This window comes from Malaclemys terrapin, chromosome 2, assembly GCF_027887155.1.
Source record: "Malaclemys terrapin pileata isolate rMalTer1 chromosome 2, rMalTer1.hap1, whole genome shotgun sequence".
Lineage (NCBI taxonomy): Eukaryota > Metazoa > Chordata > Testudines > Emydidae > Malaclemys > Malaclemys terrapin.
The window spans coordinates 33,427,041-33,454,489 of NC_071506.1; the positions used below are offsets into that span (position 1 = coordinate 33,427,041).

The 27,449-nt window shown below is 44.5% G+C and overlaps 1 protein-coding gene across 5 annotated transcripts in view; it reads right to left on the minus strand.

Annotated features, from left to right (window-relative positions):
* Window positions 1-27,449, minus strand: part of OXR1 (oxidation resistance 1) — a 465,986-nt gene that overhangs the window by 75,007 nt on the left and 363,530 nt on the right. For all 5 annotated transcript variants that reach the window (XM_054017343.1, XM_054017342.1, XM_054017340.1 and 2 more), the window contains 2 exons: window positions 18,985-19,169; window positions 12,506-13,299 (listed from right to left, as the gene is read on the minus strand). In XM_054017343.1, the coding sequence (XP_053873318.1) occupies window positions 12,506-13,299; window positions 18,985-19,169 (979 nt within the window). The remainder of the gene's footprint in view (window positions 1-12,505; window positions 13,300-18,984; window positions 19,170-27,449) is intronic.

Genomic DNA, 27,449 nt, shown 5'->3' on the forward strand with positions numbered 1-27,449 from the left:
CAGAAAAATGTCCTGACCCATGTGGTAGGCGGAGACGACCTTCGGGAGGAACATGGGGTATGGGCGGAGCTGGATCTTGTTCTTATGAAATACAATATACGGTGGCTCGGAGGTCAGGGCCCTGAGCTCCGAGACCTGCCTGGCTGACGTGATAGCAACCAGGAAGGCCACCTTCCATGAGATGTGAGGCCAGGAGCACATGGCCAGTGGCTCAAACGGGGGCCCCATAAGCCGAGCCAGCACCAGATTCAGGTCCCACTGCGGGACCAGGGGCTTAGAATACAGGTAAAGCCAGTCCAACCCTTTAAGGAACCAGCTGGTCATAGCATGGGAGAACACCGTGTGTCCTTGCACAGCGGGATGGAACGCCGATATGGCTGCCAGATGCACCCTGACTGACAAAGGCGTCAGGCCCTGGGCCCTCAGGCTGAGGAGGTAATAGAGGATAAGCTGGATCAGGGCGGCTGTTGGGGATACACCTTGGTCCATCACCCATCTAGCAAAACGAGACCACTTCTCCATTTAGGAGGAGCGAATGGAGGGCCATTTACTCTTAAGGAGGACGTGCTGAACCAGAGCTGAGGAGGTCTTCTCCTCGCCACCTAGCCACTAAGCAGCCACGCCGTGAGGTGAAGAGCTGCAAGGTTGGAGTGGAGGAGACGGCCCTGGTCCCGGTCCTGAGAGAGCAGGTCTGGGCAGAGCAGCAACGGCCATGGTAGAGCCACCGTCAGGCCCAAGAGAATCCCATACCAGTGCTGCCTGGGCCACGCCGGGGCAATGAGGAGAACCCGGGCCTTGTCCGTCTTTATTTTCTCTAGGACCCTGCTGATCAGTGGGAACGGGGAGAAGGCGTATAGGAATTGGCCTGACCAGGGCAGGATAAAGGCATCGGAGATAGTGCCCCTCTCCAGGCCCCGCACCGGAGCAGAACCAGGGGCATCGTCGGTTCTGTCGGGTTGCGAATAGGTCCACCTGGGGAGTTCCCCACCTCTGGAAAAGCTGGAGGGCCACTTATAGGTGTAGGACCACTCGTGCTGAGAGGAAAAGTCCCTGCTCAAGCGATCCGCCCTCACCTTCCAGGCGCCCAATAGGTGAAAGGCTTTTAGGTGGATGTCGTGGGCTATACAGAAGTTCCACAGGCTGAGGGCTTTGTGGCAGAGGGCGGAGGATCGGGCCCCGCCTTGCCTGTTGATATAGAACATCAAGGCCGTGTTGTCCATGAGAACCCTGACTACCTTGCCCTTCAGGTGCGAGTGGAAGGCCATACACGCCAGCCACACCACCCTGAGTTCCTTGACGTTTATGTGAAGGGTCAGGTCTTGCGGAGACCACAGGCCTTGGGTCTGCAAATTCCTCACATGGAGTCCCCAGCCCAGGTCCGATGCATCGGACACCAGCTCCACGGACGGGATCCTGTCCCTGAACAAGACCCTTGGAGCATGTTGCCCAGCGTGGACCACGACCATAGGGAGACGGTCACACAGTTCAGCACGGTGAGGACCTTGTCCAACCTGTCCATGGCTTGGGAGAACTGCGAGACCAGCCAGAGTTGTAGGGGCCTCATCCTGAGCCTGGCGTGGCGGATCACATACGTGCATGCCGACATGTGACCTAGCAGCTGCAGGCAGGACCTGCTGTCGTCACTGGGAACCTTACGATCGAGTTGATGAGCCCTTTCAGGGTCTCTAACCTGTCTGGAGAGAGGCGCTCTGGCCGACTTTGCATCCAGGAGCGCCCTGATAAACTCTATGCCTTGGACCGGGACTAATGTGGACTTGGCGTTGTTTACCAACAGGCTCAGGGCATTGCATGTGGACAGGAGTGCTACATGATCCCTCACCTGCAACCGGGAGGTGCCCTTGACCAGCCAGTCGTCCAGATAGGGGAATATCTGGACCCCCTGGCGCCTGAGGTAGGCCGCTACTACCAACATGCAGTTTGTAAAGACCCTAGGGGCAGTGGACAGACCAAACGGGAGGACCGTGAATTGGTAGTGATTCTGTCCCACCACAAAATGGAGGAAGTGCCTGTGCCCCTCAAATATGTGGATGTGGAAGTACGTGTCCTATAGATCGAGGACCGCGTACCAATCCCCGGGATCCAGGGAGGAGATGATGGAGGTCATGGAAACCATGCGAAACTTGAGTTTTACCAAGTACTGGTTCACACCTCGCAGGTCCAGTATGGGTCTGAGCCCCCCTTTGGCCTTCGGGATAAGGCAATATCGGGAGTAATACCCCTTGCCCAGGAACTTCTTGGGCACCGCCTCTATCGCTCCCAGTTCCAGGAGCCTCCCAACCTCCTGCTCGAACAGAGCCTCGTGCGATGGGTCCCCCAAGATGAAGGGGGCCGGGGATGGTTGGGCGGGTAGGAGGTAAATTGGAGGGTGTAACCTCAGGAGATGGTGTTGAGGAGCCAATGGTCCGAGGTGAGCCGTGACCATTCCGGGAGGAATGCACACAGTCGATTGGAAAAAGGGAGCTTTATTGGGGGTCGATCCCTGCTGGAAATTGGCGGGGTACCCCCGATCATCCTGTCAAAACCGCCTTTTACCCGCCTGCTTGCCCTTACAAGTCCCAGGCTGGGGGGCAGGCTGATACTGTCTTTGCGGGCATTTCTTATAGTCCCATTGCTTCTTATGGGCGGCCTCGTATTTCAGGAGGGCGGCCTGGGCGGGAGCCTGCTGTGGCTTAAACTTGGGTTTTGCCGGGGCAGGGACATAGAGGCCCAGGGTCTGAAAGGTTGTGCGGGAGTCTTTCATGCCGTGCAGCCTTGTGTCCATTTCCTCTGCAAACGGCGCCTTCCCGGCAAAAGGGAGATCCTGCATTGACAACTGTGCTTTGCTGAATAGCCCAGAGAGCAGAAACGAGGACGCCCATCTCATGGACCCTGCCGAGGCCATGGACCGTGTGGCCATGCCCGCTGCATCTGAAGTGGCCTGCAGAGATGCCCTTGCGGCGGCTGCTCCTTCCTCTACGAGCACCTTCAACTCCTTTCTATTGTGCTCCTGGGAGTCCTCGACCTTGGGGAGGGATCTCCAGAGATTAAACTCGTAGCGACCCAGGAGAGCCTGATGGTTTGCTACTCTCAGCTGGAAGCTTGACGACGAATAAATTTTTCTCCAGAAAGCATCCAGATACTCGTGCCCCTTAGTGGGTACAAAGTACTTGCGTTCTGCCTTTTTAGAGACAGGAGCCAACAAGGTTGGTGTTTGCCATAGGGCATTTGACATTTTCACCAGCCCTTCATGGAGTGGCAAGGCCATCCTGCCCGGTGCCGAGAGGGAGAGCACATTGACCAGGGAGTCTGAGGGCTCTTCCATTTCCTCAGCCTGGAGATGGAAGCTCACTGCCACCCGTTTTAGTAAGTCTTGATGGGCCCGGTAGTCCTCCTGCGGGACGGAGCCGCAATGAGCTCCTCAGGACAGGGCGAGGAGGCTGGTGTGGTGCTTTGGGTGTTGGCCGGCACCGGAGGATCCACCACCTGGTCGGACTCCGGGAACGGTACCGAGGAAGCGGGGCCCGTCGACCCTTTTCTTGGCGACCTAGGGATGGAGGCCGATGGTGCTTCCAACGCCCCGGCCACTGAGCGAGCCCCCACCGGGAGCTGCGCCGGAGACCACAGTGCCCACTGGTACCACTGGGCTGACCACAACACACAGTGCCATTGCACTTGCTGAGGCACTGGCGGAGCCGGCCCATCGGGCTGGCTAGACGGGCAACTGAGCGGAGGTGGGGCTGGCGTACGACACGCTGCTGCCTCCGGACTGGGAGTGGTGGTGATGTCGGGATCTACATCGACCATGGGACCGCTACCTTGAGGTGGGAGAACGGCACCAAGGGTAGCGGCTGCTCCGCGAGCGATCTCGATGGGCGGACTCGCGACGGCGAGGAGCTGGCGATAGACACCCAGAGCTAAGGTGCCTTGGCGGAGACTTTGAGCAGGATTCCAAGCGGCAATGGCTTTGACGGTCATGCCGAAACCGACCGCAGTACCGCCTTCGAGACGAGGACCGTTGACGACGTCCACCACAGTCCCGTCTGTCCTCTCTCCATGCAGACTAGCAGTGCCAGGAGTCCCGATCAAATGTCACCCATCCAGACAGTCTGGCCGGCGTCAAGGACGATCCACAAGGACTGGGCCCTGAACGGTCACTGGGCGGTGAGCGGTGTCAGGAAGGTTCTCTCGACCGAGACCGGTACTGGGCCAGCGGTGACTCTGGTGATTCCAGCGGCGGCTTGCCTCTGGAGCATGGGGCAGACATCGGTGGCGCTGGCGGCACCAGCATGACGTCCTTAGCCGCCTGGAGGGCTTCGGGCATAGATGGCATCCGGACATCCAGAGAGGTCTGCTCTGAAGGGGCCGGGCTACTCTGCTCCGCATGAGTCGGAGGCCTACGGCCCGATGGGGACAAAGTACTACCCGACACAGGTCTAGTCTCTGTTCCCAACTTCCCTTGGTGCCATTGCAAAGAGGGAGTCTTTCCGGTCCTCTTGGCATGCCCCGTGGAAGGGGAGCGGTGCTGACTAGTCAAAGGTACCAGAGGGTCTCCGAGCACTGACGGCGTGGTGCCGGGTACTGGATCGGAGCAATGTGCCGGGGTCAGGGCCAGCTTCGACTCCATCAGGATGGCCCAGAGTCTAATGTCCCTTTCTTTTTTAGTCTGGGGCTTGAACAACTTGCAGATCTTACACCTTTTGCTGATATGGGTTTCTCCCAAGCAGCGCAGACAATCTGTGTGCGGGTCACTCCTTGGCATAGAACACCTACAGGAGCCACATGACTTAAATCCTGGGGCATACCTGGCCTGGGCTCACTAACTGACTAAACTTCACTGAAAACTAAACTGACTACAGGTACTACTGAACGAAGAGTTCTGGGGACAAGCTGCAGCAAGGCTGGAGCCGAGCAGTTCCGATGCACCTTCACGGGTAGCAAGAAGGAACTGAAGGTGGGGGGAGCACGCAGCTCCCCTTATACCGTGCTAAGCAGGTGCCACTCCAGGGTCGCGGGGGGCACTCCCCCCCCTACGGGTACTGCTAGGGGAAAAGCTTCCGGCACCGGTGCACGTGGTGAGCATGCACACCTACTGTGGAACACACATGAGCAACACCCAAAGAACAGCACTTCCCCTATTCACCTACTCCATATCGTCATGATTTTATAGACCTCTATCCTAACCCTGACCTTAGTCACCTCTTTTCTAATCTCTCCTCATATAAAAGCAGTTCCATACCCTTAATCATTTTTATTGTCATTCTCTGTATCTTTCCCAATTCGAATACATTTTTTTTTTTTGAGATGAGACCAGTCCTGTACACAATATTCAAGGTGTGGGGATACCGATGGATTTATATAAAGTCATTATAATATTTTCTTATTATCTATCCCCTTCCTAGTGGATTCCTAACATAGTTAGCTTTTTTGACTGCCACTGCACAGTCAACAGATGTTTTCAGGGACCTACCTATGATGACTTCAAGAGCTTTCTAATTTAGACACCATCATTTTGTATGTATAGTTGGGATTGTGTTTTCCAGTGTTCATTACTTTGCACTTAACACTGAATTTCATTTTTTGCCCTGTCACCCAATTTTGTGAGATCCCTTTGATCCCTTCACAGTCAGCTTTGTACTTATCCTGAATAATTTAGTATAGTCTTCAAAGCTTTTGACACCTGTGTTCACCCCTTTTTTCAGATCATTTATGAAAACGTATAACATGACACTATAACAAAGTTTTGTTAGTCTATATATTTTTCTGCAAACTGAACTGTACTTTCACAATGTCATTAAATATGTGATGTCCTTTCAAAAGGCTCTGAATAGTGCCTAGTGCAATAATGGGACTATTAGTAACAATATTAAGCTGTGGGGATGGGAGCCATGGAAATACTTACCCCCATGATCTTACTAAAGATACAATCCAAAATTGCCAAGCCCAGCTAGAGGTCATATTGTGTAATATAACACTTTCCATAGCAATTTAGGGTATTAAAGTCAAACTTATTACCACAGAATGATGCAACGATTATATGAGATTATATGATTATATAATATATGATATTATATTTCAAAATGCAGTTACTTCTGTAACTGGATCAAATGGCTAGCCACACTAAATGCTGAAATATAAAATGAAGTCCAGCCAGCCCCAAAATATATTGTAATTAAACATATTGGTACTTTTAATGATATACAGGGGACTGGCTTGAATGTGAACATTCTTTCAGAGTTTATGTTTCATATAAGTACTATCCTGTTTTTTTAAAAAACAAATACATAGTGCATGGTTTAAAGTATTGGTTCATCTCCATTAGTGCATCATAAAATAACCAGAAAATTAAAAAACCAAAACCACAAAACATGAAAGATTGGATTTAGAAATAATGCCAAATATTCAGAGATTTTACATTCTTGACAAACTGCAAGTTTTGATCTGAGTTACAATCAAAGATTGTTGCAGTAATTTGCAACTAAAACCACACAAAAAACGGTTACCTACCTTTTTGTAATTATTGTTTTTCGAGATGTGTTGCTCATGTCCACTCCATTCTAGGTGTGTGCACACCCTAAGGAGATTTTTGCCTTAGCGGTATCTGTAGGGTCAGCTGTGGTGCCTCCAGTGCTGTGCTCATGCATCAGTGTATCAGGCACCGCTGGCCCTATGCCCTCTTAGTTCCTTCTTGCCGGCAACTCCGACAGAGGCGCAGGAGGACAGGTAATGGAATGGACATGAGCAACACCTCTCAAACAGTAGTTACGAAAAGGTAGGCAACCGTTTTTTCTTCGAATGCTTGCTCTATCAATTCCATTCTAGGTGACTCACAAGCAGTGTCCATGGAGGTTGACTCAGAATTCACGGTCGTGCAGCTTGCACCACTGCTCTACCAAAGCCAGCGTTGTCTCGAGCTTGCTGGGTAAGTGCTTAATGAGATGTGACTGTGCGACCAGGTAGCGACCCTACAGATCTCCTTGATTGGAACCTGCGACAGGAAGGCCACTAATGATGCCCTAGACAAGTGTGCTGTCACGATTGCTGGCGGAGGCATGTTTGCCAGCTCATAACAAACATATGCAGGCAGCGATCCAGGACAAAAACCTTTGAGCAGACATTGGGCGACCCTTCATTCTGTCTGCCACTGCAGCGAACAGCTGCAACAACTTACGGAATGGCTCTGTCCTGTCAATGCAGAAGGCCAGTGCCCTCCTGACGTCCAAGGCGCACAACATGCATTGCTCTTCTGATTTAGGAGGCTTCGGGAAAAACCATTAAGTATGTATCCTGGCAGGTATGAAACTGGGAAACTACCTTGGGTAGAAACACCGGTTGCGGATGCAGCTGGACCTTATCATTGTAGAATACTGCATAGAGCGGTTCTGAAGTAAGTGCCCTGATCTTGGACACCCTGTGGGCCAACAATATCGCAACCAGAAACAAAACCTTCCAGAAGAAAAGCAGGAGATATCAGGAAGCAGAGGCTCAAAGGGAGGCCCCAGGAGTCTTGACAGCACGAGATTCAGGTCCCAGGGAGGGATGGGATTCCGGACGTGCGGGCAGAGACGCTCCAGACCTTTCAAAAACCGGGCCATCGTGTCGTGAACGAAGACTGAATTGCCACGGAACGGAGGATGGAAAGCCGAAAAAGTGGCCAGGTGGACCCTGATTGATGACAGGGACAAACCTTGGAGATTGAGGTGCAGAAGATGATCCAAGATCTCTTGCAGAGGCCTGCTCGGCCAGGATACATCATTCCGAGCCCCAGCACATGAACCTTTTCCATTTGGCCAGGTAAGTTGCTCTGGTGGAGGGTTTCCTGCTACCCAACAAGACCTGCTGAACCCAGGCCGAGCATTCCCGTTTGTCCGCATTTAGTCATGCTGTCAAGTATAGTGCCCCCAGGTTCGGGTGCAGAAGGCTGCCGTGGTTCTGGGACAGCAGATCCAACCAAAGGGGCAGCTGCAGTGGGGCAGCTACCGAAAGGTCCAGCAGTGTGCCGAACCAGTGCTGGTGAGGCCACATGAGGGCTATTAGGTACAGTGTTTCTCATATGTGGCCACCAAGGCCTTTTCTTGGGGCCACAGCCTCCTGGGATATGATGGGGATGGGAGGACACAAAGAAGTGGCCCATCTCAAACAGCTGTCAGGAGTGGTTGGGCCCTGCCCCCCTCTGGAAACAAACACTGAGGTGCAGGCAGCTGGTGAATTCTCCACTTTCTCCGGGGGTAGGGGCGGCAGGCTTCGACCATGGGGCGTCTGGCTCTGTCCACGCTGTGGCAGGCTCTGGCTCCAGGCTCATCACTCCCTACCTGCCCCACGCATTGTCCCTGGGCCCCACTGCTTCCCTGCCCACCTCCCCATCCAGGGCTTAAATTTGTCCCAGGGCATTCCAGGGCTGAGTAAGTCTGCTGTGAAAGTGATATTAACAAAGATACAAATATCGCTTCCCAGCAGAAGACTTACCAGCCAGCAAGTCTTAGGGGAAAAAAAGCGTAACCAACAAAGAAAAACAAAAAAGAAAACATGCAAAGAACCTTATTTGTGTTTCTATTCTATTTATGTCCAGTAAATAGAGACAACTGTCAATTTTTGTTACCGAGTCTGAAAAAACCCTACATAAACAAATAAATATGCACATATACATGTCCAAATCATTGTATTTGTTTTTCCTTAAGTTAATTAAATATTTTAGGAAAAATTTGGTGGCCACACTCTGAGGGCACCAAAAAAAAAAAAAATCTGTTGAGAGAACCCCTGCTCCCTGTCCTGTTGGATCTTTATGAGGACCCTGTGAATCAACGGAACTGGCAGGAAGGCATACATCAGAGTCCCTGGGATGAGAAATATGTCTGACAGGGAGGCCTAGTCCATCCCCAGGATCGAACAGAACATGTGGCATTTCCTGTTCTGCCTGGACACAAAAAGGTCCACCTAGGGAGTCCGCCACTTCTGGAAGATTGTACTGGCCACCTCCTCGTGGCGGGACAAGAAGGTCCTGCTAAGTGATCTGCTAATACGCTCCTGGTCTTGGGCAGGTGCGTCGCTACCAGATGAACGACATGACACACACAAGTCCCAAAGGCGGAGAATAATAAATGATGTAATAAATTGCAGTGGTATTGTCCGTCAGGACCTGCACCACCTTGCCCTTCAGGTGGGGGCAAGAAAGTCTGTCAGACCAGGCAAACTGTTCTGGACTCCCCGACATGGATATGGAGGGCCAGATCGTCCCGCAACCAGCGGCCCCGCGTGCCGAGCTTGCCCAGGTGGGCTCCCCAGCTGAAGTCCGAAGCATAAGATACCAGGGTCAGTGACGGGGCCGGGGCCACAAAGGAACTTCCTCCAGCACCGACCCGGGGTCCAACCACCAATCCAGGGACAACCGGATGTGATCTGGCACCCTGACTACCTGGTCTAGGTCGTGCCTGTTGGGGATGTAGACCGACGCCAGCCATGCTTGCAGAGACTGGAGATGGAGCCAGGCACGACTGCCCACATATGTACATGTAGTCATGTGGCCCAACAACTGCAGGCAGATGTGAGCCGTGGTGAGCGGGTGGTTTTTCACATAGGAGATCAGGTCCGACATGGCAGAGAATTTCAGGGAATAGTCCCAAGATACTATCTCTAACACCCAGCGGCCCAAGGTGACCCGTGACCAGGCCGAACGGTAGGGACAAAGAGGGTCAAGGAAAGAACAAGGTGGATCTGGGGAGTTGACTGGATCATCGCTCTGGAGAACGCCTTCAAAAGGAGTGCTTCTGGCCCCCAGGACGCTTTGCTGAGCCAGGCTGTGCAGGTGAGCAGGAGGAGGGGCAGCAACAACTAAAGCTTGTCTTTCTATCCTTTCTCCTTGCTGACCCCTATCTAGGTTGCCAAGACCTTGGTGGCGAGGGCAGCTGGAACTGCTTCCTTGCAGACTGCGGCATATGCAGACCGAGCAAGCAAAAGGGTGACACGAGTATTCTTCAACCCATGCAGCCTTGCATCTGTCTGCTCTGCAAAGAGTCCATTCCCCTCAAATGGGAGGTCCTGGATTGAGGTCTGCATTTCTTGGGACAGGTCGGCAGTCTGAAGTCAGGAGCTGCGCCTCATGACCACCACCGACCTGACCACCCTAGCTGCCAAGTCAGCCCCAACCCACGCCATTTGAAGAGAGCACCTCGCTGCTGCGATACCCTCCTCCACCAGGGTGCTGAATTCCTGAGCTAAATCTTGGGAGAGGGACTTCTTGAATTTACACAGGGAGTCCCATAAGTTAAAACTGTACCTGCTCAAGAGAGCCTGGTGGGTTACCACCCAGAATTGCAGGCTGGCTGTCAAATAAATTTTCCTCCCAAAAAGGTCCAGTCTTTTGGCCTCTTCATTTTTGGGGATTGAACTGGGTGGCCTTGCTTGTCCTTCTCATTGGCTGCAGAGATGACCAGTGAGTCTGGAGGTGGGTGGGAATGTAGGTACTTGAACCCTTTGGAGATCTGTGGCACCGAGTTGGAGAACACTGCCTCAGCTCAGGAGCTCGGTGGCGCTCAACTGCCCGTGGAGGGTCTTGGCAGCTGGCTTGCCCTCGCAGGAGGCCTTTGCTGCTTCCTGCGGTACACGCGGTGCCGGCAGTGCTGGTAGAGGCCTCTGCTCTCTAGATGCTGGGAGAGCCTGGGAAGTCGTCAATCCCACCACAAGTCTGGGTTCCCTACTGCTCCCAGGAGTCAGCGGTGGATCCTTTGGGCAGCTAATCCATGTGGCTCCAGTGTGGGTGGGGCGGCCCAAACTGGGTCCTTTGCCCAGTACCTCATAGGCCGTCTTGCCTGCTGTCAGGGAGCCGTGCTTCTTGGTCTTCTTCCTGGGCACCAGTGCCGCGGGTGTGCTATGCACAGAGGCTGAAATACTAGGGGTAGAGTCTGGCTGGAATGACTCAGAAGCTGGTCAGAGGGCAGGCTCCCTGAGGAGAGCCCTCAAACAGATATCATGGTCTTTCTGGGTCCTGGGTTGAAAGTCTTTAGAGATAGGACACTTGTCCTTAACATGTGATTCCTCCAAGCACCTGAGGCAACTGCTGTGAGGGTCCCTAACAGGCATAGGCCTGTTGTAATCCGAGCAGGGCTTAAACCCCGAAGACCCAGGTATGCTCCGCCTGGGGTGAAGTCCCCAATGGGACTCTAACTTCTAACTACCCTTCACAGCTATTTAACACCAACTACTATAAACAAACTAAATTACAAGGCCCTAAAGCGAGAAGTCAGAAGAGACGAAACTACTAACCCTTGCTATGCAAGGAAAGATGCTCTGACTACTTACCATGGGCGGTAAGAAGGAACACAGGGCTGGTGGCACCTGATATACAGACACATGAGTGTGGCACTCAAAGGGGTGCCACAGCTGACCTTATGGATACCACTAAGGCAAAAATCATCGATGGCTGCACACGTGGGCACGCGGACACCTAGAATGGAATTGAGAGGGGCAAGCACTTGAAGAACTGACCTTTTACAGGAATGAAGATGTGCAGAAAACTAAAAATTCATTTTCTACATCTGAGAATTAATTCTTTATTTGGCTCCTGTGCTGGGAAGGGCTTTTGTATGTTTAACCTTATTCTGTTTCAGCATCAAGCATAAAGGAATGATCAAATATGAGTAAGGCCATGTCCACATTAGGGACCTTACATTGGCAACAGCTGTACCAATGCAGCTGCACTGCTGTAAGATCTCTCATGTAGTCACTCTATGCTGACGCGAGAGAGCTCTCCCGTCAACATAATTAAAACACTCCTAACAAGCAGCAGTAACTTATGTTGCTCAGGGATGTGCTCTCTCACACCCCAAGCAACATACATTTTGCCGACATAAGTAGTAGTGTAGACATGGCCTAAGCAAAATGCAGAAAAATATATGTTGACGTAATGTTATGTTAAGATAGAGATTCAAGTCCCCAAAAGGTTATAAAATTCAAAAAGTTAGAGTTCTCATTTAACTCAGCCATATTACTTATGTTCAGTACCAAGGGTGAAATTCATCCAACCATAGAGAGCCTTCCTGAGACCACGATTTAATCACTTAACCGACATACCAAGGATCACAATTTGTTTTGGGTTCTACATTGGTTGATCAGCCACAGTCCTCATGATATCAGCTGATTTGATTCTTCATTAAGTTTAAACACAACTGGGAAGACAAGTCCAGACAGTGACTGGAAGAATGCAAATCCAAGTCTCCCATTCCCGTTATGCAATTCCTCCAATAGTTACCCTTCTCCTTGGTAAAGGGTCCAGAAAATTTGCTTCTAAGTAGTATGAATTATATTCTGTCATCGAGCCAGGGAGAAATTTCAGTATGCACATACAGGCACATGAAGTTTTCCTAAGAATGATCTACAATAGTTAGTAAATGCATTGAAAGTTTAGTACTTTTAAAAGAAGCAGCTTTTTTGTTGTGGTGACAGGGGGATAGGATGGTTGAAAAAAATTTGCATGTTTATTTTATTCTATAACCTTAGACCTTGACTCACTTACCTTCAGCTTGTCCATCTGCTGCAACCTCCATTTTGTGCTTAATTTCTTTTTGTGAATCTTGCTGCATGTTTTCTCTTTGCTGCTTAGTTTGTTGCATAGTATGAATTTTCCAGAGTTCACGAAGCTCTTCAACGTCTATGTCCGAATCTCGTGTTAATTCTTTCACTAGTTTTCCCTTGGTAATGGTCTCTTTTTTTTGAGAGTCTTTGATGTCTTCACAAAGTAGACATTCCTCCTTTATTTCACCCTCTCTTTTGTGTATATTCTCTAGTGTGGCATCCTGATCTGTGACATCTACATCTGTGCCACATTCTTTACTGGGTTGCATATCTTGCAAAGATTGTTGATGGGCATCTGTAACTTTTTCCCCTACAGTGTCCTCTCCCTTCTGTATTGCCATTTCAACAGTTTCTGAACCCATAATATGGGTTACAAACCCACTGTCATTTACAGGCAAGTCAACACTGGATTTTAAGTCATTGGGAACATCAGTGGAGTCTGAAATTAGTGTTAAACATTCTGCGCTAGTTTGATTTATTGTTTGGACAGATTCTGATGAGGCACCAGAAGATTTGTCTTGTCGAAGCTCATCTGAAGAAACAAGTTCCTCACATATTGGAGAGAGTTCCGATTCTGTGAACACATCCTCCGAAAGAGACTCCTCTGTGCTCCGAGGGGCAGTGCTGGCACTGTCATTCCCTGTATCCCGAACCCTTGAATCCATTTCATCTGTATTGCTTCTTGTAATTTTCTTGAAATGGCAGAGGTCCCTTACAGATAATGGTTCTACATCTCTGTTAAGCAAAGGAGAGTCCAAGTTATCACCACAAAGTGTCTTTTATCGAACTTTTTTCCCCTAAAAGAAATTAGAGATATTAATGCTGAAATGGATCTTTGGAAGCTCATTTAGTCAGTCTTTTTGACAGATTCTAAGCCTGTTTAAGATTATTGTAAAGGTCACTTACAATAAATTGTATTTGATTATTTTGTAATGCCAGGTCTACAACAGAATCTTTTGCCAGTTTAATAACATCAGTTGTTGCAGTTTTTTGCGGGGGCGGGGGGAAGAGAAGGTGCGGGGTGCAACACTTATATACCAGCCAAGGCTCTAGTATAGACAGTTATACTGACATAATGTGCTTTTGTCACTCAAGGAATAGTACACTAATAGGATTTGCTAGTATAGCCGATTTAGATCTGGCTCAGTACAAAAAGGTAAATTACAGTAAGAATAGAGCTGACCTCTTATTCACTGAGTAAGACACCAACACTATGTATTACCAACCTGAAGGTAGAGGTTTCAGAATAAACTAGCACAAGTGGGGCTAGGATATGGAGTACTGGGAGAAGACGGGGACAATAAGTATATATTTACTTGTATTTTTTGTAGTCAGAAGTAAACAAAACAAAGTTCTAGAAAGTGCCTTCTAGGAAGTCTGTGCTTTAAGTTCCCATTCTCTGGGGAAAGAAGCAAAAAAAACTCACCTTCCATTTGAAAGACATCTTCAGTACATTTTATCCCACAATACATACATCTAATGAATTAAATTCCCAGTAAAATTAAGATTTCATTACCAGTGCATGTAACCTCTTCTTTAAGTATATATTGCGTAATTGCTAAGATAGTAGGTTGCAATTAAGTTTCAGCCTGCATTTCAGACTAAGGCCTTGTCTACTCTATCAGGGTAAGTCAACCTAAGTCATGCTATTCCAGCTATGTGAATAGTAGCTTAGGTCGACTTACTGCGGTGTCTAAAACGTGCTGCATCGACAGGAGATGCTCTTACCTTACCCCAGTGGGATACCAGAGTTGACCGGAGAGAGTGCTCTACAGTCGATGTAGTGGGTCTTCACTAGACTCGGTAAATCGACCCAAACTGCATCGATCGCAGCAGCATCAATCCCTGGTAAGTGTAGACATGGCCTTAGAACGCTTAGGTAATAAGCTATGAATTAAAGTGTGTTTGGATGGTAATGTCCTAAACTGACAACTTCCTCAATTTTTTAGTAACTGCACTGATAGGAAATGTATTTGAGCAATCTTAATGCTCAGTCACCAAAATCTGTATGGAATACAAATAATGCTAAATATATTCCTTGCAACTATCAGCATATATCTGAGCTTAACTAAATCAAAAGATGCCACAAGCCTACACAGACTGAAATGAGCTCTTTAGCTTTTGTGAATTTTAATTTCCTTACAAACAAGAAAGTTCGTGTAAGGTCTCAGATTTTTATTGTTGAAGTTTACAAAATTGAATGAGTTTTTGAAATGATGAGGAGGGGAAAAGTAATTCTTCAAATAGATAATCAGGAGAGAATCTGCAGAAGCAGAAATAATTAGAAAGAGGAAAGCCAATCAGAAGCTATATTTAACCAAATTAAATAGTTTGCTAATCTAATTTAGCTACTGCTACCACAGCTCCAGATTAAGATTTTTTTAAATTTGGGTCTCATGCTGCTGCGACTTTACAAAACATGACTCACTTTTTCAGGAGCCATAGCATAGTAGTGTTTGGATTGCCATTATAGTAATGGCGCTGCCAGAGATTTGGGTTCTATTTAGATGTTTACAACTAAGATAGCACCTGAGACAAGCATTTTACCGAAGGCAGGTGTGAATTTTTATATATTCCTTTTTTAATTCCACAAATTGTAAGGTGACAAATCATATACAGTATAGAACATGAAAAGTGTTCTCTCTCCAGGAGTTGTGGATCTGAACGTAAATGCCTCTGAAGTCATCTTACTTTGTAAATGTGTAATTCTGAGCTCAGTCACTAGGAAAAACTAATGTAATAGTCAAAGGAAAAAAATTAGCTTTCCAGCTGCAATATTTACATTTGGGAACCAGTAACAAAAGAATTGAGATTCCAGAGCCAATATCTGATAAATCTTCTCAAGCCTATACAGACATTTCTTTTAAGGTACTTTTGCAACGTGTAAATATATTATATATATATATATATATATCATTATTATACTGGCCTAATAAACATACTGGGAATATGTCCTATTAGTCTTATTGGGAGTTTTCTTAGTCCACAATGCTATTCAACGACACTGCATTCAGGCTAAATGGCTAGTAAACCTGATAGGATTCCTCCAATTTCTTAAAATGAATAGGAAAATGACTGGATCATCACTCAGTTCTTTATTCCTTTCTGAGCTTCAGCTGCCTGATTCAGGGACTGCCTCCAGCTGTAAATACATCTAAAACACCGGGCACACCCATAGTACCAGGTATGCTATAAACAAACAAGTTTAAAATTTGAAATGTTGTAAAAACATGAGGCTGAAGAAAAACTAATATGATTTGGGTGTCAAGCACAGGAAGAAAAATGAAGTGCAACTCTGAATAATATGAAATAAAAGTCATTCCAGAGAAACCTGGAAGACAGCAATGCTTTGGAAAACTCAGCAAAGTACAAAGATTCACATGTAGTCAGAAGTAAATTTGGGCAGCAAACAAAGCAGCATTGAGATTACAGTCCTCTTCAGAGCCGAGTTAGATGGGACCAGACTGAAATACTGCATTCAGTTCTCAGCAATTCATTACGAGGCACTGAACCTCTCACCTATTTATCAAAGAAAAAAAATAAAATGGATTGAGGGGCTAGAGATATTAACTCACTAGGAAAAAAGTAAGAGTTAAATACATATAGCTTTCTCTAACTAGGGGTGGGATATGGACACAGGAGTACAAACAAACACCAAGAAGGGAAAGAAATGTTAACAGTGATCTAAGGGGCTCTGAACTAGGAGTACTAGGATGAAACTGAAGCCAGACTTTCCTAAATATCAGGAAGGACTTCTCAACAAAGATCTACTGGGAGATTTCACAACTCTCCCTTCCTCCGCCCCATTACGCAGCAGTTAAATTTGCTATATAGAGACTGATAATTTTCATGAGATATTTTAGGTAATTTTTATAGCTTCTTTACACCACCTCTAGGTCATTACAAGCCCTATAATTCAGTTTGTCCAGAGGACACTTTCTGGTTGGCTTCCAAAGTCTTTTAGAGCCACAGAGAATGCAGCAGAGCTAGACAAGTCCATGTCAACGTACCAGCAATTGTGTAGCCTGACTGTCCCTATTTTACCATGATGCAGAACGTCTACTTGGGCAAAATTCTAAGGGTATTTCCTGGGTTCTGGAAACCCATTACTTAACTTGCAGAGCAAAGAGGGAGCATCTGGTGGTGCAGGTAGAGAATAAAGGGAACTGAATTGCAAATTTCATTTTAAGTACTTATACCACTCCCCTTCTGCCCAGCATCCAAGTGCCTTACAAGTAGAGCTGGTTGGGAATATTTTGGCAAATTACTTTCCAGTCAAAAAACACTAATTTGTTGAAACCAAGACTGTTCACTGGTATGGGATGACTTCCATGAATTTCTTCACTTGAAACGTTTAAAAAAAAAAAAAAAACCACCTGAAATTGAAGTGGCCCATTTTGATATTTTCTAAACAAATAATTCTAGTTTCTTGATATGAAGCTACTTTGTTTCTAAATTTAAGACTATTAGAGGGGAAAAAATTAAATTAAAAAATAGTCAAAATTGAAATATAGTATGTTTTAAGTGACCCAAACTGAATTTTCTGGCTTGTCAATTTGTGAAAATTTTCAAAATTTCAACTTTTCACCCCAATAAAGGGACAGTAAAAAAATTTTAAAATCCCAAATATTTTCCCAGGACAGGAAAACTATTTCCTGCCCAGCTCTACTCACAAACATTAATTAACGTTGAGTATTTTAGCACTCAAAGACTGAAACATTCAAACTCAAGCGCCTAAAGTTAGGCCTCCATAGCTGTATGTACACACCTGATTTTTAGGAGGTACTTATTTTGATACCATAAAGATGAAAGCCAGTTGCCTAGTTTTATAATATCCAGCTTTGAAATTTTTGGCTTAAATTTTTGATAGCTAAGTTGCAGACTTCCTGCACAAACCCTGATTTACTCTAACAGAGTGAGCCACAAATTCTAAACTATTTTCATTCCTTTGGTTTATAGGACTTGTGACAGAAAAATCAAAGTCTACAGCTCAGATTTCTCAGGATCTTTGGCATGTTGTTTTGCAGTAGATTTTTTTAAAGAAGTGGATTTCAAAGTTAATTTGCCTTGGAACACACACCCGCACACACATAAGTTATACTGACCTAAGCGCCCGTATGAACAGCGCTATGTCGGCGGGAGAGCTTCTCCCCCCCCAACATAGCTACAGTCAGTCGCAGGGGCTGCAGTAATTAAGTCAATAGGAGAGCTCTCCCATCAGCTTACAGCATCTGCACTAGCAGTGCTACAGCAGCGCAGCTGTAAGCTCTGTAATGTAGTCATAGCCAAAGTCTAACTTCAGTTTTCTCTCTGAAAATCTATGTGGTTTGAAAAAAAATACATTTGAACCGATGTTACAGATGGCATCTTGATCCACATCATCTGGTTATCTTCCTCTGGCATTTTTCAGAGACACGTTATTTCTTTACCTTTGACTTACAACACAAGAATGTGTGTTAATTCTTTACTAAGACACTTTCGAAAGAGTTACACATAGGAGGTAAACAGCCTAAAAAGATATCCTGTAAAGTGTTTGTGCCCTTTTGTTTTATGATTTCTAAGAGTAGCCTGATTCTTTAAAAAAGTTCTCCTTGTTTTAATGTTAAGATAATTAAGTCTCATTCATTCTGTTTTTGATCAAAATATGGACAACTGGAGAACTATCAGGATAACACCAAGTGACTAAAATAAACCAGAAGAAATTGAGAGGAAGGAATTTTGAGACAGTCTATTTAAAGCTTTATAAACAAAAGCTAAAAAGCCCCACACTTATTACATAATGAACATATGGGAAAAGGGCTCTTTGCTTAAGCTTCAGACTCCTTTTATACATCAACTGACATTAGGGTGAGAAAGGTCCTGCTCCATTTTTCCAGTGCTCCAGCACTTATATGGATAATGAATCCTTTATTTTGCTGTTCACTGTATTCCCGATACTAGTTTAAAAAAAAGGGCAGAAAAAAATTCAGGCCTGTTTATACTTCCAAAGAAGAAAATGTGCCTTTTTTTTTAATGAAGTCAACCATGAAGCATATAACTAAGGTTTCTATCTAAAATTACTCAAGGATTTGGAGCTATTTCAAAACTATTGTGTTTTGCAGTGGTCACCATCAAACAGTTAGTTTGTTAACAGTTAGAATAGGAAAGCAATTATAAGTATGGGGCAAAAATATAGTAACTATTGCCAAATGCTAACTTTCTAAATAGTTGATGATGCCCAGGAGATGAGGAAGCTAAAATTCATTTGATGTTCATAGAACATATAATAAACCAAGAAAATGAAAATAATAAAGCAGTTTTCCAAGTCTCTCCAAGTTAATCTTGGATATTCTCAAAAAAGTTTACTGTTTTACTATATAGTTACTAATGCAGATACTATACAACTTTTTGACAAGTTTTACAGATACTAGTCTATCTTACATGGGTAATGAATCCTTTATTTTGCTGTCCACAATTTCTTTATACAGAGCAGCTGACATCACTTCTTCCATTGGACACATGATACCGTACTCTTCGCAGCCGTTCTCTTGGACCATAGGATCAGATTTATGTGGATCAAACATTATATTATTTGGCGTCACTAGCAGCACACCATTGACCGCACCCTAAAATGAGAGGGGGGAAAAAAACATGATAAAGGTTTCCTTCACGTTTTAGTTTATCCTTGGTTCTTAAACTAAAGAAAACACCTTTCCTATGAGAATAGCATCTTTTCTGGGGTTTGTACATACTAAAGTAAACTTTGCTAGCCAACGATAGTGCCACAACACCTTCTTGTGCTCTGCAACCAAACAAACTAGTCCCTATAGTTGGAGATAATACCTTCTCTCCAAGTAGATGTGGACCAATACTGCCCACTTTTCAGGAAGAAAAATCTCAACTCTTTCCTACCTGACGGCCCTACACATTAATTGAGCTGTTGAGTGTTCAAGAATTGCAGCAAGCGTGCTGAGCAAAGCCCCGGCAACGAGGAGATGTTAGTCTACAGATGGTGACTATAAATTTCTTCTGAAGCTTACTCAGATCCTTAAGAGTCATTGTTTCAAAGGTTTGCTGCTTCATCCTTCTCAGAGTTACCTCTGAACTGGACAAGCCAGAGAGTGTTTTATGCTAGCCATTTGCCTCCGCTTCCCCTCATACTAAAGTGGCAGAAGTATGGATACTTCTACAGTGCAACAAATGACCAGCAGCAGTGCGTATTAGAGTGTGAGTCAACTGAAAATAGAAGTGTAGATGTTTGGCCTCGGACCTGGGCTCTGAGACCTGGCAAGGGGGGATTTTTTGCTCCATAGCAAGAGCCCAAGTCATAGATCATCTTTTGCAGTGTTGACATACCTTTATGTCTGGCATAAAGCTCTCTGTTTGACCTAATCGATGGACCCAATCAGATAATTATAAAGAGATCATTCATGTAATAAATATTTTAAGTTGTATTTTGTAAAAAGATATTAGCTTACATTATTAAAAGTAACATATTACAAAATAAAGTTCACTTAAAATGCTACACTAATATCCCTTTTGTTCAATGCATGCAAGAGATAATTAAGCTAGCTTTTAAATTCTTAGAAATCAATAGAAACAGACACCTAAGAGTAATGATGTTTGTCACTAATGCAACAGATTACATTAGATATTTTAGATATTCTGGTGTATTTGTTTTGAAATCACAAATTCACACAGAGCCTCAATCCTTCACCACTGAAATTCAGCCACCTCCTAGGTGAGATACTGAAACTGTTTATTCAACTAAACCTCTTTTCTGAAAGTTTCTAACAAAACAACTAAGATTATATAACAAAGATTAGAGAAAAGAAGAACAGGAGTACTTGTGGCACCTTAGAGACTAACAAATTTATTAGAGCATAAGCTTTCGTGGACTACAGCCCACTTCTTCGGATGCATATAGAATGGAACATATAATGAGGAGATATATATACACACATACAGAGAGCATAAACAGGTGGGAGTTGTCTTACTAACTCTGAGAGGCCAATTAATTAAGAGAGAAAAAAAAAAAAAAAAAAAAAAAAAAAAAAACTTTTGAAGTGATAATCAAGCTAGCCGAGTACAGACAGTGTGATAAGAAGTGTGAGAGTACTTACAAGGGGAGATAGTCAACGTTTGTAATGGCTCAGCCATTCCCAGTCCTTATTCAAACCGGAGTTAATTGTGTCTAGTTTGCATATCAATTCTAGCTCTGCAGTCTCTCTTTGGAGTCTGTTTTTGAAGTTTTTCTGTTGTAATATAGCCACCCGCAGGTCTGTCACTGAATGACCAGACAGGTTAAAGTGTTCTCCCACTGGTTTTTGAGTATTTTGATTCCTGATGTCAGATTTGTGTCCATTAATTCTTTTGCGTAGAGACTGTCCGGTTTGGCCAATGTACATGGCAGAGGGGCATTGCTGGCACATGATGGCATAGATCACATTGGTAGATGTGCAGGTGAACGAGCCCCTGATGGTATGGCTAGGGGCTCGTTCACCTGCACATCTACCAATGTGATCTATGCCATCATGTGCCAGCAATGCCCCTCTGCCATGTACATTGGCCAAACCGGACAGTCTCTACGCAAAAGAATTAATGGACACAAATCTGACATCAGGAATCAAAATACTCAAAAACCAGTGGGAGAACACTTTAACCTGTCTGGTCATTCAGTGACAGACCTGCGGGTGGCTATATTACAACAGAAAAACTTCAAAAACAGACTCCAAAGAGAGACTGCAGAGCTAGAATTGATATGCAAACTAGACACAATTAACTCCGGTTTGAATAAGGACTGGGAATGGCTGAGCCATTACAAACGTTGACTATCTCCCCTTGTAAGTACTCTCACACTTCTTATCACACTGTCTGTACTCGGCTAGCTTGATTATCACTTCAAAAGTTTTTTTTTTTTTTTTTTTTTTTTTTTTTTTTCTCTCTCTTAATTAATTGGCCTCTCAGAGTTAGTAAGACAACTCCCACCTGTTTATGCTCTCTGTATGTGTGTATATATATCTCCTCATTATATGTTCCATTCTATATGCATCCGAAGAAGTGGGCTGTAGTCCACGAAAGCTTATGCTCTAATAAATTTGTTAGTCTCTAAGGTGCCACAAGTACTCCTGTTCTTCTTTTTGCGGATACAGACTAACACGGCTGTTACTCTGAAAAAAGATTAGAGAGTATTTTTCAATTTTGCTTTGCCTATTTCCTGGCACTTTATGTATAGCTAAGTTTCAATATTTCTCCTTCAGCCATTCATCATCTTCTGACCATCTGTGTGGGTTTTCCACCAACCCACACAATAGGGGGAAAATATACACATTCTAAAAATAGGAAAGTTGTAGACAACTTTGGTAGGTAAAAACTGAAGAGATGGTGTAGTACCTTTAAAAATACTCCTATTGTTTTTAAGTGATTAGACTTCAATTTGACAATATCTTTTTAATTAATAGTTCACAGGCACACTACATAATCAGGGATTTAACACCTTTTGTGATAAAGTGGAGCATTTAGATGGGCAAAAGTGGCATTATGAAGTGAAATTTGCCCCATTTACGAGACCACTCCCCCCGTCACTTCCCCCCTCCCAACTACAGATTATGTAAACTCAACCTATAATACAAAGTAGTGTTGTTTCAGATTCCTGCATAATCAACAAAATCAATGTGCAATTCCACTGATGTGAGACAGAAGAGACTTTACTTAGCACCACAAGGCACCCAGAGTCGTGGGAGAACAAAGGCTTTTCTGCTAGTAAAGTAAGGCAATAGAATCAAGAATGCAGAGACCAAGTTTGTTGAATAAAAGTGACGGCATATTTTAACACTCATTTCTTTTAAAACATGGAAGTATATTAATCACTATCAATGGTTAAGTCTTTTCTGAAAGGTAGCACCTCTAGCAGTTTAGCAGCCTACAATTTACACAAAGGATATTGCTGCAGCCTAATCCTAAGGCCAGATCCCAGAGCAGAGAAGGCAAAGATCACAGTGCCTGGGGTGCCAGGAACCAGAAGCCAAACTCTGGATTCAGAGAGAAGGCCAACACAGGATTATGAGGTTCTAAGTAGTAACCACAGTTAAACATTTAGATCAGATCTAGCTGACAGACCATTCCGTAGTCTGTCTCTAAAACAGAAAATCCTGCAATTACTTGGATGGCAGCTAAAAACATACCTAGGATTTTTATACTGCTTACATTGCTGTAGTACTTAAGTGCACGTACAGCAGTCACACAAAAGTCTTCCCCCAAAGTTTACCATCACAGAAGTAAAAAAAGGAAAGTCCTCACTGGAATGGAACATCAGAATCAGGATATTCAGAGGGTCAACAGTTCTTAAAAATGATTCCAAAATATGCAACAACTTTTAAAATACACTGCTACCCCGATATAATGCGACCTGATATAACACTAATTCAGATACAACGCAGTAAAGCAGTGCTCCGGGCGGGAGGGGCTGCGCACTCCGGTGGATCAAAGCAAGTTCGATATAACGCGGTTTCACCTATAACGCGGTAAAATTTTTTGGCTCCTGAGGACAGCGTTATATCGAGGTTGCATCCGACGAATTGGGCATTCACCCACGAAAGCTTATGCTCCAATACATCTGTTAGTCTTAAAGGTGCCACAGGACTCTCTGTTGCTTATATCGAGGTAGAGATGTACTATTCTTAAAATCCTGGCCTTAAGGAGAGTAGAGACTTAACTAGATATGGTTACTCATTGCTTGGGACTAGCTTTGTAGCCTGGTCGACAGTGAACAGAAAATTACTTAAAAAATTAGGCTGGCAAAGATACAGATGTGAGTGAGGATTTAAAAGAAAAAAGGTAACCCAAAATTCAAGCCCAGCAAGTCTACTTTATGGCTTTCAACATAATCCAAGCTCTCCATCAACCATGCCTCATTTCATCATCTTCAGGACAATCAACACTGAACAGTGAGGCTACATAGCCTCATGAGCAAAAGGACTTTGGGCAAATGATGCCAAACCCTTAAAAAAAAAATCTGATTTGTTTACTATAGCCTGCACTGGGGCAGTCACATTTCCAGGACTGGATCTTTATCTCTACTTGGGCTGTTTACTATGTAGCTCTTCCTTATTGGATCAAGGACACAGTACTGAAGAACCCAAAACGCCCCCATTAAAAGCAAAGCATTCTTCATTAGTGAACAGTTGTCATCTTGACTGTTATTGCCTATACTGACAAACTGCTTAGCTTTATTTAAAGTGGAGAAACATATACATGTTCTCCGTTATGGATTTGCAGACACTTCAAGATAGTCATGAAAGTTTACCAGGCCAGGTAGAACCCTCTCACGTCTGCCACTTTAACATGATGGTGAAAAACAAAAATACAAGTGCTATTTCACTCACCAATAAGAAAAACAGATTTCAATCATCAAGACTAAATAATTTTGCAAGCCATTTTTATGTTGGTTAATGGAATCCTAGAGACTAAAACCGTATCCAAAAGGGTACATGTGAAGAATCAGCTGCATGTTTACTTCTGCTATAGTTCACCTTGCCGCATACTGACAGACATGTTTTTCACATTTACTAGATATTACCACAATAGAGTAAATTGAGACAAACTGTTCTAGCTAAAGAGAAGTATCAAGGAATAAATTTATTTCAAGGATAAATCCTAACAGTTTTGACGAACTTGGGTGGGACTTTGCTTTTATAGGCTAACCACTGAGGCACAGAGGATTATAAATGCACTCTTTTCTGCTGGTGGGCCTACAGCCAAAAATGAAAATCTGTTAATATCCTTGGGGAAAGGACAAACTCAAAGAAAGGGCATTTTACTGTACTTGGAGGTTTCCCAAAACAAATAAAAAAAGATAAGTTTGGTGATTAAAGGCAACCTGTATCTTTAGGTAGTTGTCCTTGAAGTGCCTGGAAGACAAATATTCCAGTTCTACAGCTGCAATACAAAAAGCTTGTGGGCATTTAGTTTGGGAAAAATGTTCCTGCTCCTTCCCTAAACGCCAATAGTATAAGTCAGTCATTTAAGGTCTAACTCCAACCAAGTACCTCATATTACAGGGCCTGGGGAGACAGTACAAAGGAATAAAAAAATCCTTGGAAGTCCTTAGATGTGCATTATAGACTTCCATAGTGTTCTTAGGCTCATGTTTAAGCACAATATGAACAGCTGAAAACTTGTCCAGACTCCTTGGAAAAAACAGACTTAGTGTTTCATAATTCCTGACCAAGAGCTGGCCTAGCTTTTTTGTTTTATTTTAAACTAACAAGTCTTGTTGGCAAGTTGTTTGCTGTGATTCAGCTACAGACCTATAATGATTTCAGGATTTATTTCTCTCTCTCATTGAAGAAAAACTAACTTGTGGCAGCTTCCTTATCTCTACGACAGAGAGCTTCAGTAGTTGAAAAGGAACGTGTTGGCCCTTCAAAACATCACTGATGCTTCCATCAGACTTTCCCATTTATAATGTTACTGGGGTCACGACAAGTATTCTGTGCTGTGAAAGAAAACGCACAACCACTCCTCCTCAGGGATGCTAGTTTTGTCACAACTTTCACAAAACCTTTACAGCTCTTCTGTATACTAACTAGGAGAGCTCACTCATTCCCACTAAACACAGACTAAACACAAGTTGAATAAAGAAGCTTGCGTAATTGTGGATTTCTTAATAGCTGATGGTTCCTGATTTGACATTCTCTTCATTAAGATTTCTAACCTATACTAATAAGTTTGCTTTATTATACACACATTTGATTCACATTAGGGCTGTCAATCCCATTTTAACTCACATTAATCCCAGTTTTAATCACACAGTTAAACAATAACAGAATATCAATTGAAATTTATTATAAATATTTTTGGATTTTTCTCTACATTTTCAAATATATTGATTTCAAGTACAACAATACAAAGTGTACAGTGCTCACATTATTTATGTAACAAAAAATCTACATATGTAAGTTGCATTTCCACGATAAACAGATCGTATTACAGCATTTGTATTAAAAAAATAATATAAGGTGAGCACTGTACGCTTTGTATTCTATGTTGTAATTAAAATCAATATATTTGAAAATGTAGAAGAACATCCAAAAATATTTCAATTGATATTCTATTATTAACAGTGCGATTAAAACTGATTAATCGGGATTAATTTTTGTAATCGTTTGACAGCCCTAATTCGTATACATTACACACAATAAGCTATAAATAGTTAATATAAACATGCTATGAATTTAATATTCATTGAATGTGCCAAACTGATGAAACTTGATACCATAGGTATGTACAGTCAACCAACAGTGGTCAGGAACTGCTGCTGTTAATGTCCCTACCAATGAACGAAGACCACCTTAGTGATGAGAACATAGTCTCAAGAGAAGTTAAGGCTTGAAAAGGCATAAAACTGAAATATCAAATAGTGTACTGCCAACTGTGCTGGTGGTTTTGCAACCACACACACACACACACACACACACACACACACACCTTCTTTCATATCTTATGGCCATTTTCTAGTCAATTAGTTATCTGAGATAAAGTTTAACAAGTGACAGAAAAGGAAGCTTTCTAACACATTAACACTAGCTCGTGGACCCAGTTTGTAAAAATCCTATCCTATCACAGTTTTGTTTAAGACAGGGTTGATGGGAGGAACAAAAAAATTTTGAGATGCAAATGTTACAAAAAGTTAACATCACTTGGTTGGATTACTGAACTGCAAAGCATGCATGCAGGTCTTTGTTCCTCCTTTCAGCAACAGGATATCATGCCTGGTGTGGAAAGCAAAATTCAAAGTAGGGCACTTGTGAAATTCTGAGGGTCTATAGTACCAGGCCAGAAAGATGTGGGAGCATTCAGAAGATCTAGCCAGTTGGTAGTATGAGATTTTCTAATTATAGATTGGCTGATTCTCCTTGAGTGATGGGAGCTCTCTCAAATAATGGCTTGGACTGATCTAGCTCCTAATTAACTTGATTGATATAATGTGTGTGAGAGACAGAAAGTGAGACACCCAATTTACTACTCCTGAGGGAATTCTGCACCAAAAAATAAAAAAAATTCTGTGCACAATATTTTAAAATTCTGCATATTTTATTTGTCAATAAATAAATGTGGAAGCTCCAGCATGGCAATGGGGAGCACAGGCCACTGGCTGCACAGAGGTGCAAAATGACCCTGCAGCGCCCCCACCTTTCTTCACCCTCGACACAGACTCGGCGGTGAGGCTGCAAGGGTCGGGCCTGCCCCAGAAACACCCCAGGGCCCTACGCCTTCAGGCTCAGCTCAGCAAGATCCAAGTAGGGAGGGCTTAGTGGGGGGACGACCCAGGTGTGGTGTGAGAGGGTTCTGTGTGGGGCAATCTGGGTACGGGGGGGGTCAGGTGCAGGGGCAATGGGACTCTGCAAGGGGTACAATTGAAGGTAGTTGGAGCTCAGCGGAGGGATTGGGGCTTGGTGGGGTGGAGGTCTGGGTGAAGCTGGTTGTGGCTCAGTGGGGTGGGGATCCAGGTGCGGGGGACAAGTTGGGGCGGGGGGGGGTCTCATTGGGGTGGAGGTTTGGGTGCAGGGGTGGGGGGGCTTGGCAGGAGTACAGGTGCAGTGAGCGTTCTGGATGCAGAGGGGTCAGGTTAACAGGGGAGCAGCTCCCTGTACAGTGATCCCTCCCCCCACATAGGAGAGAAGGGATAGAAGTGCTAATAAATAAATACATACAACTACAACATTGTTGGCATCACTGAAACTTGGTGGGATAATACACGATTGGAATGTTGGTGTGGATGGGTACAGCTTGCTCAGGAAGGACAGACAGGGGAAAAAGGGAGGAGGTGTTGCCTTATATATTAAAAATGTACACACTTGGACTGAGGTAGAGATGGACATAGGAGACGGAAGTGTTGAGAGTCT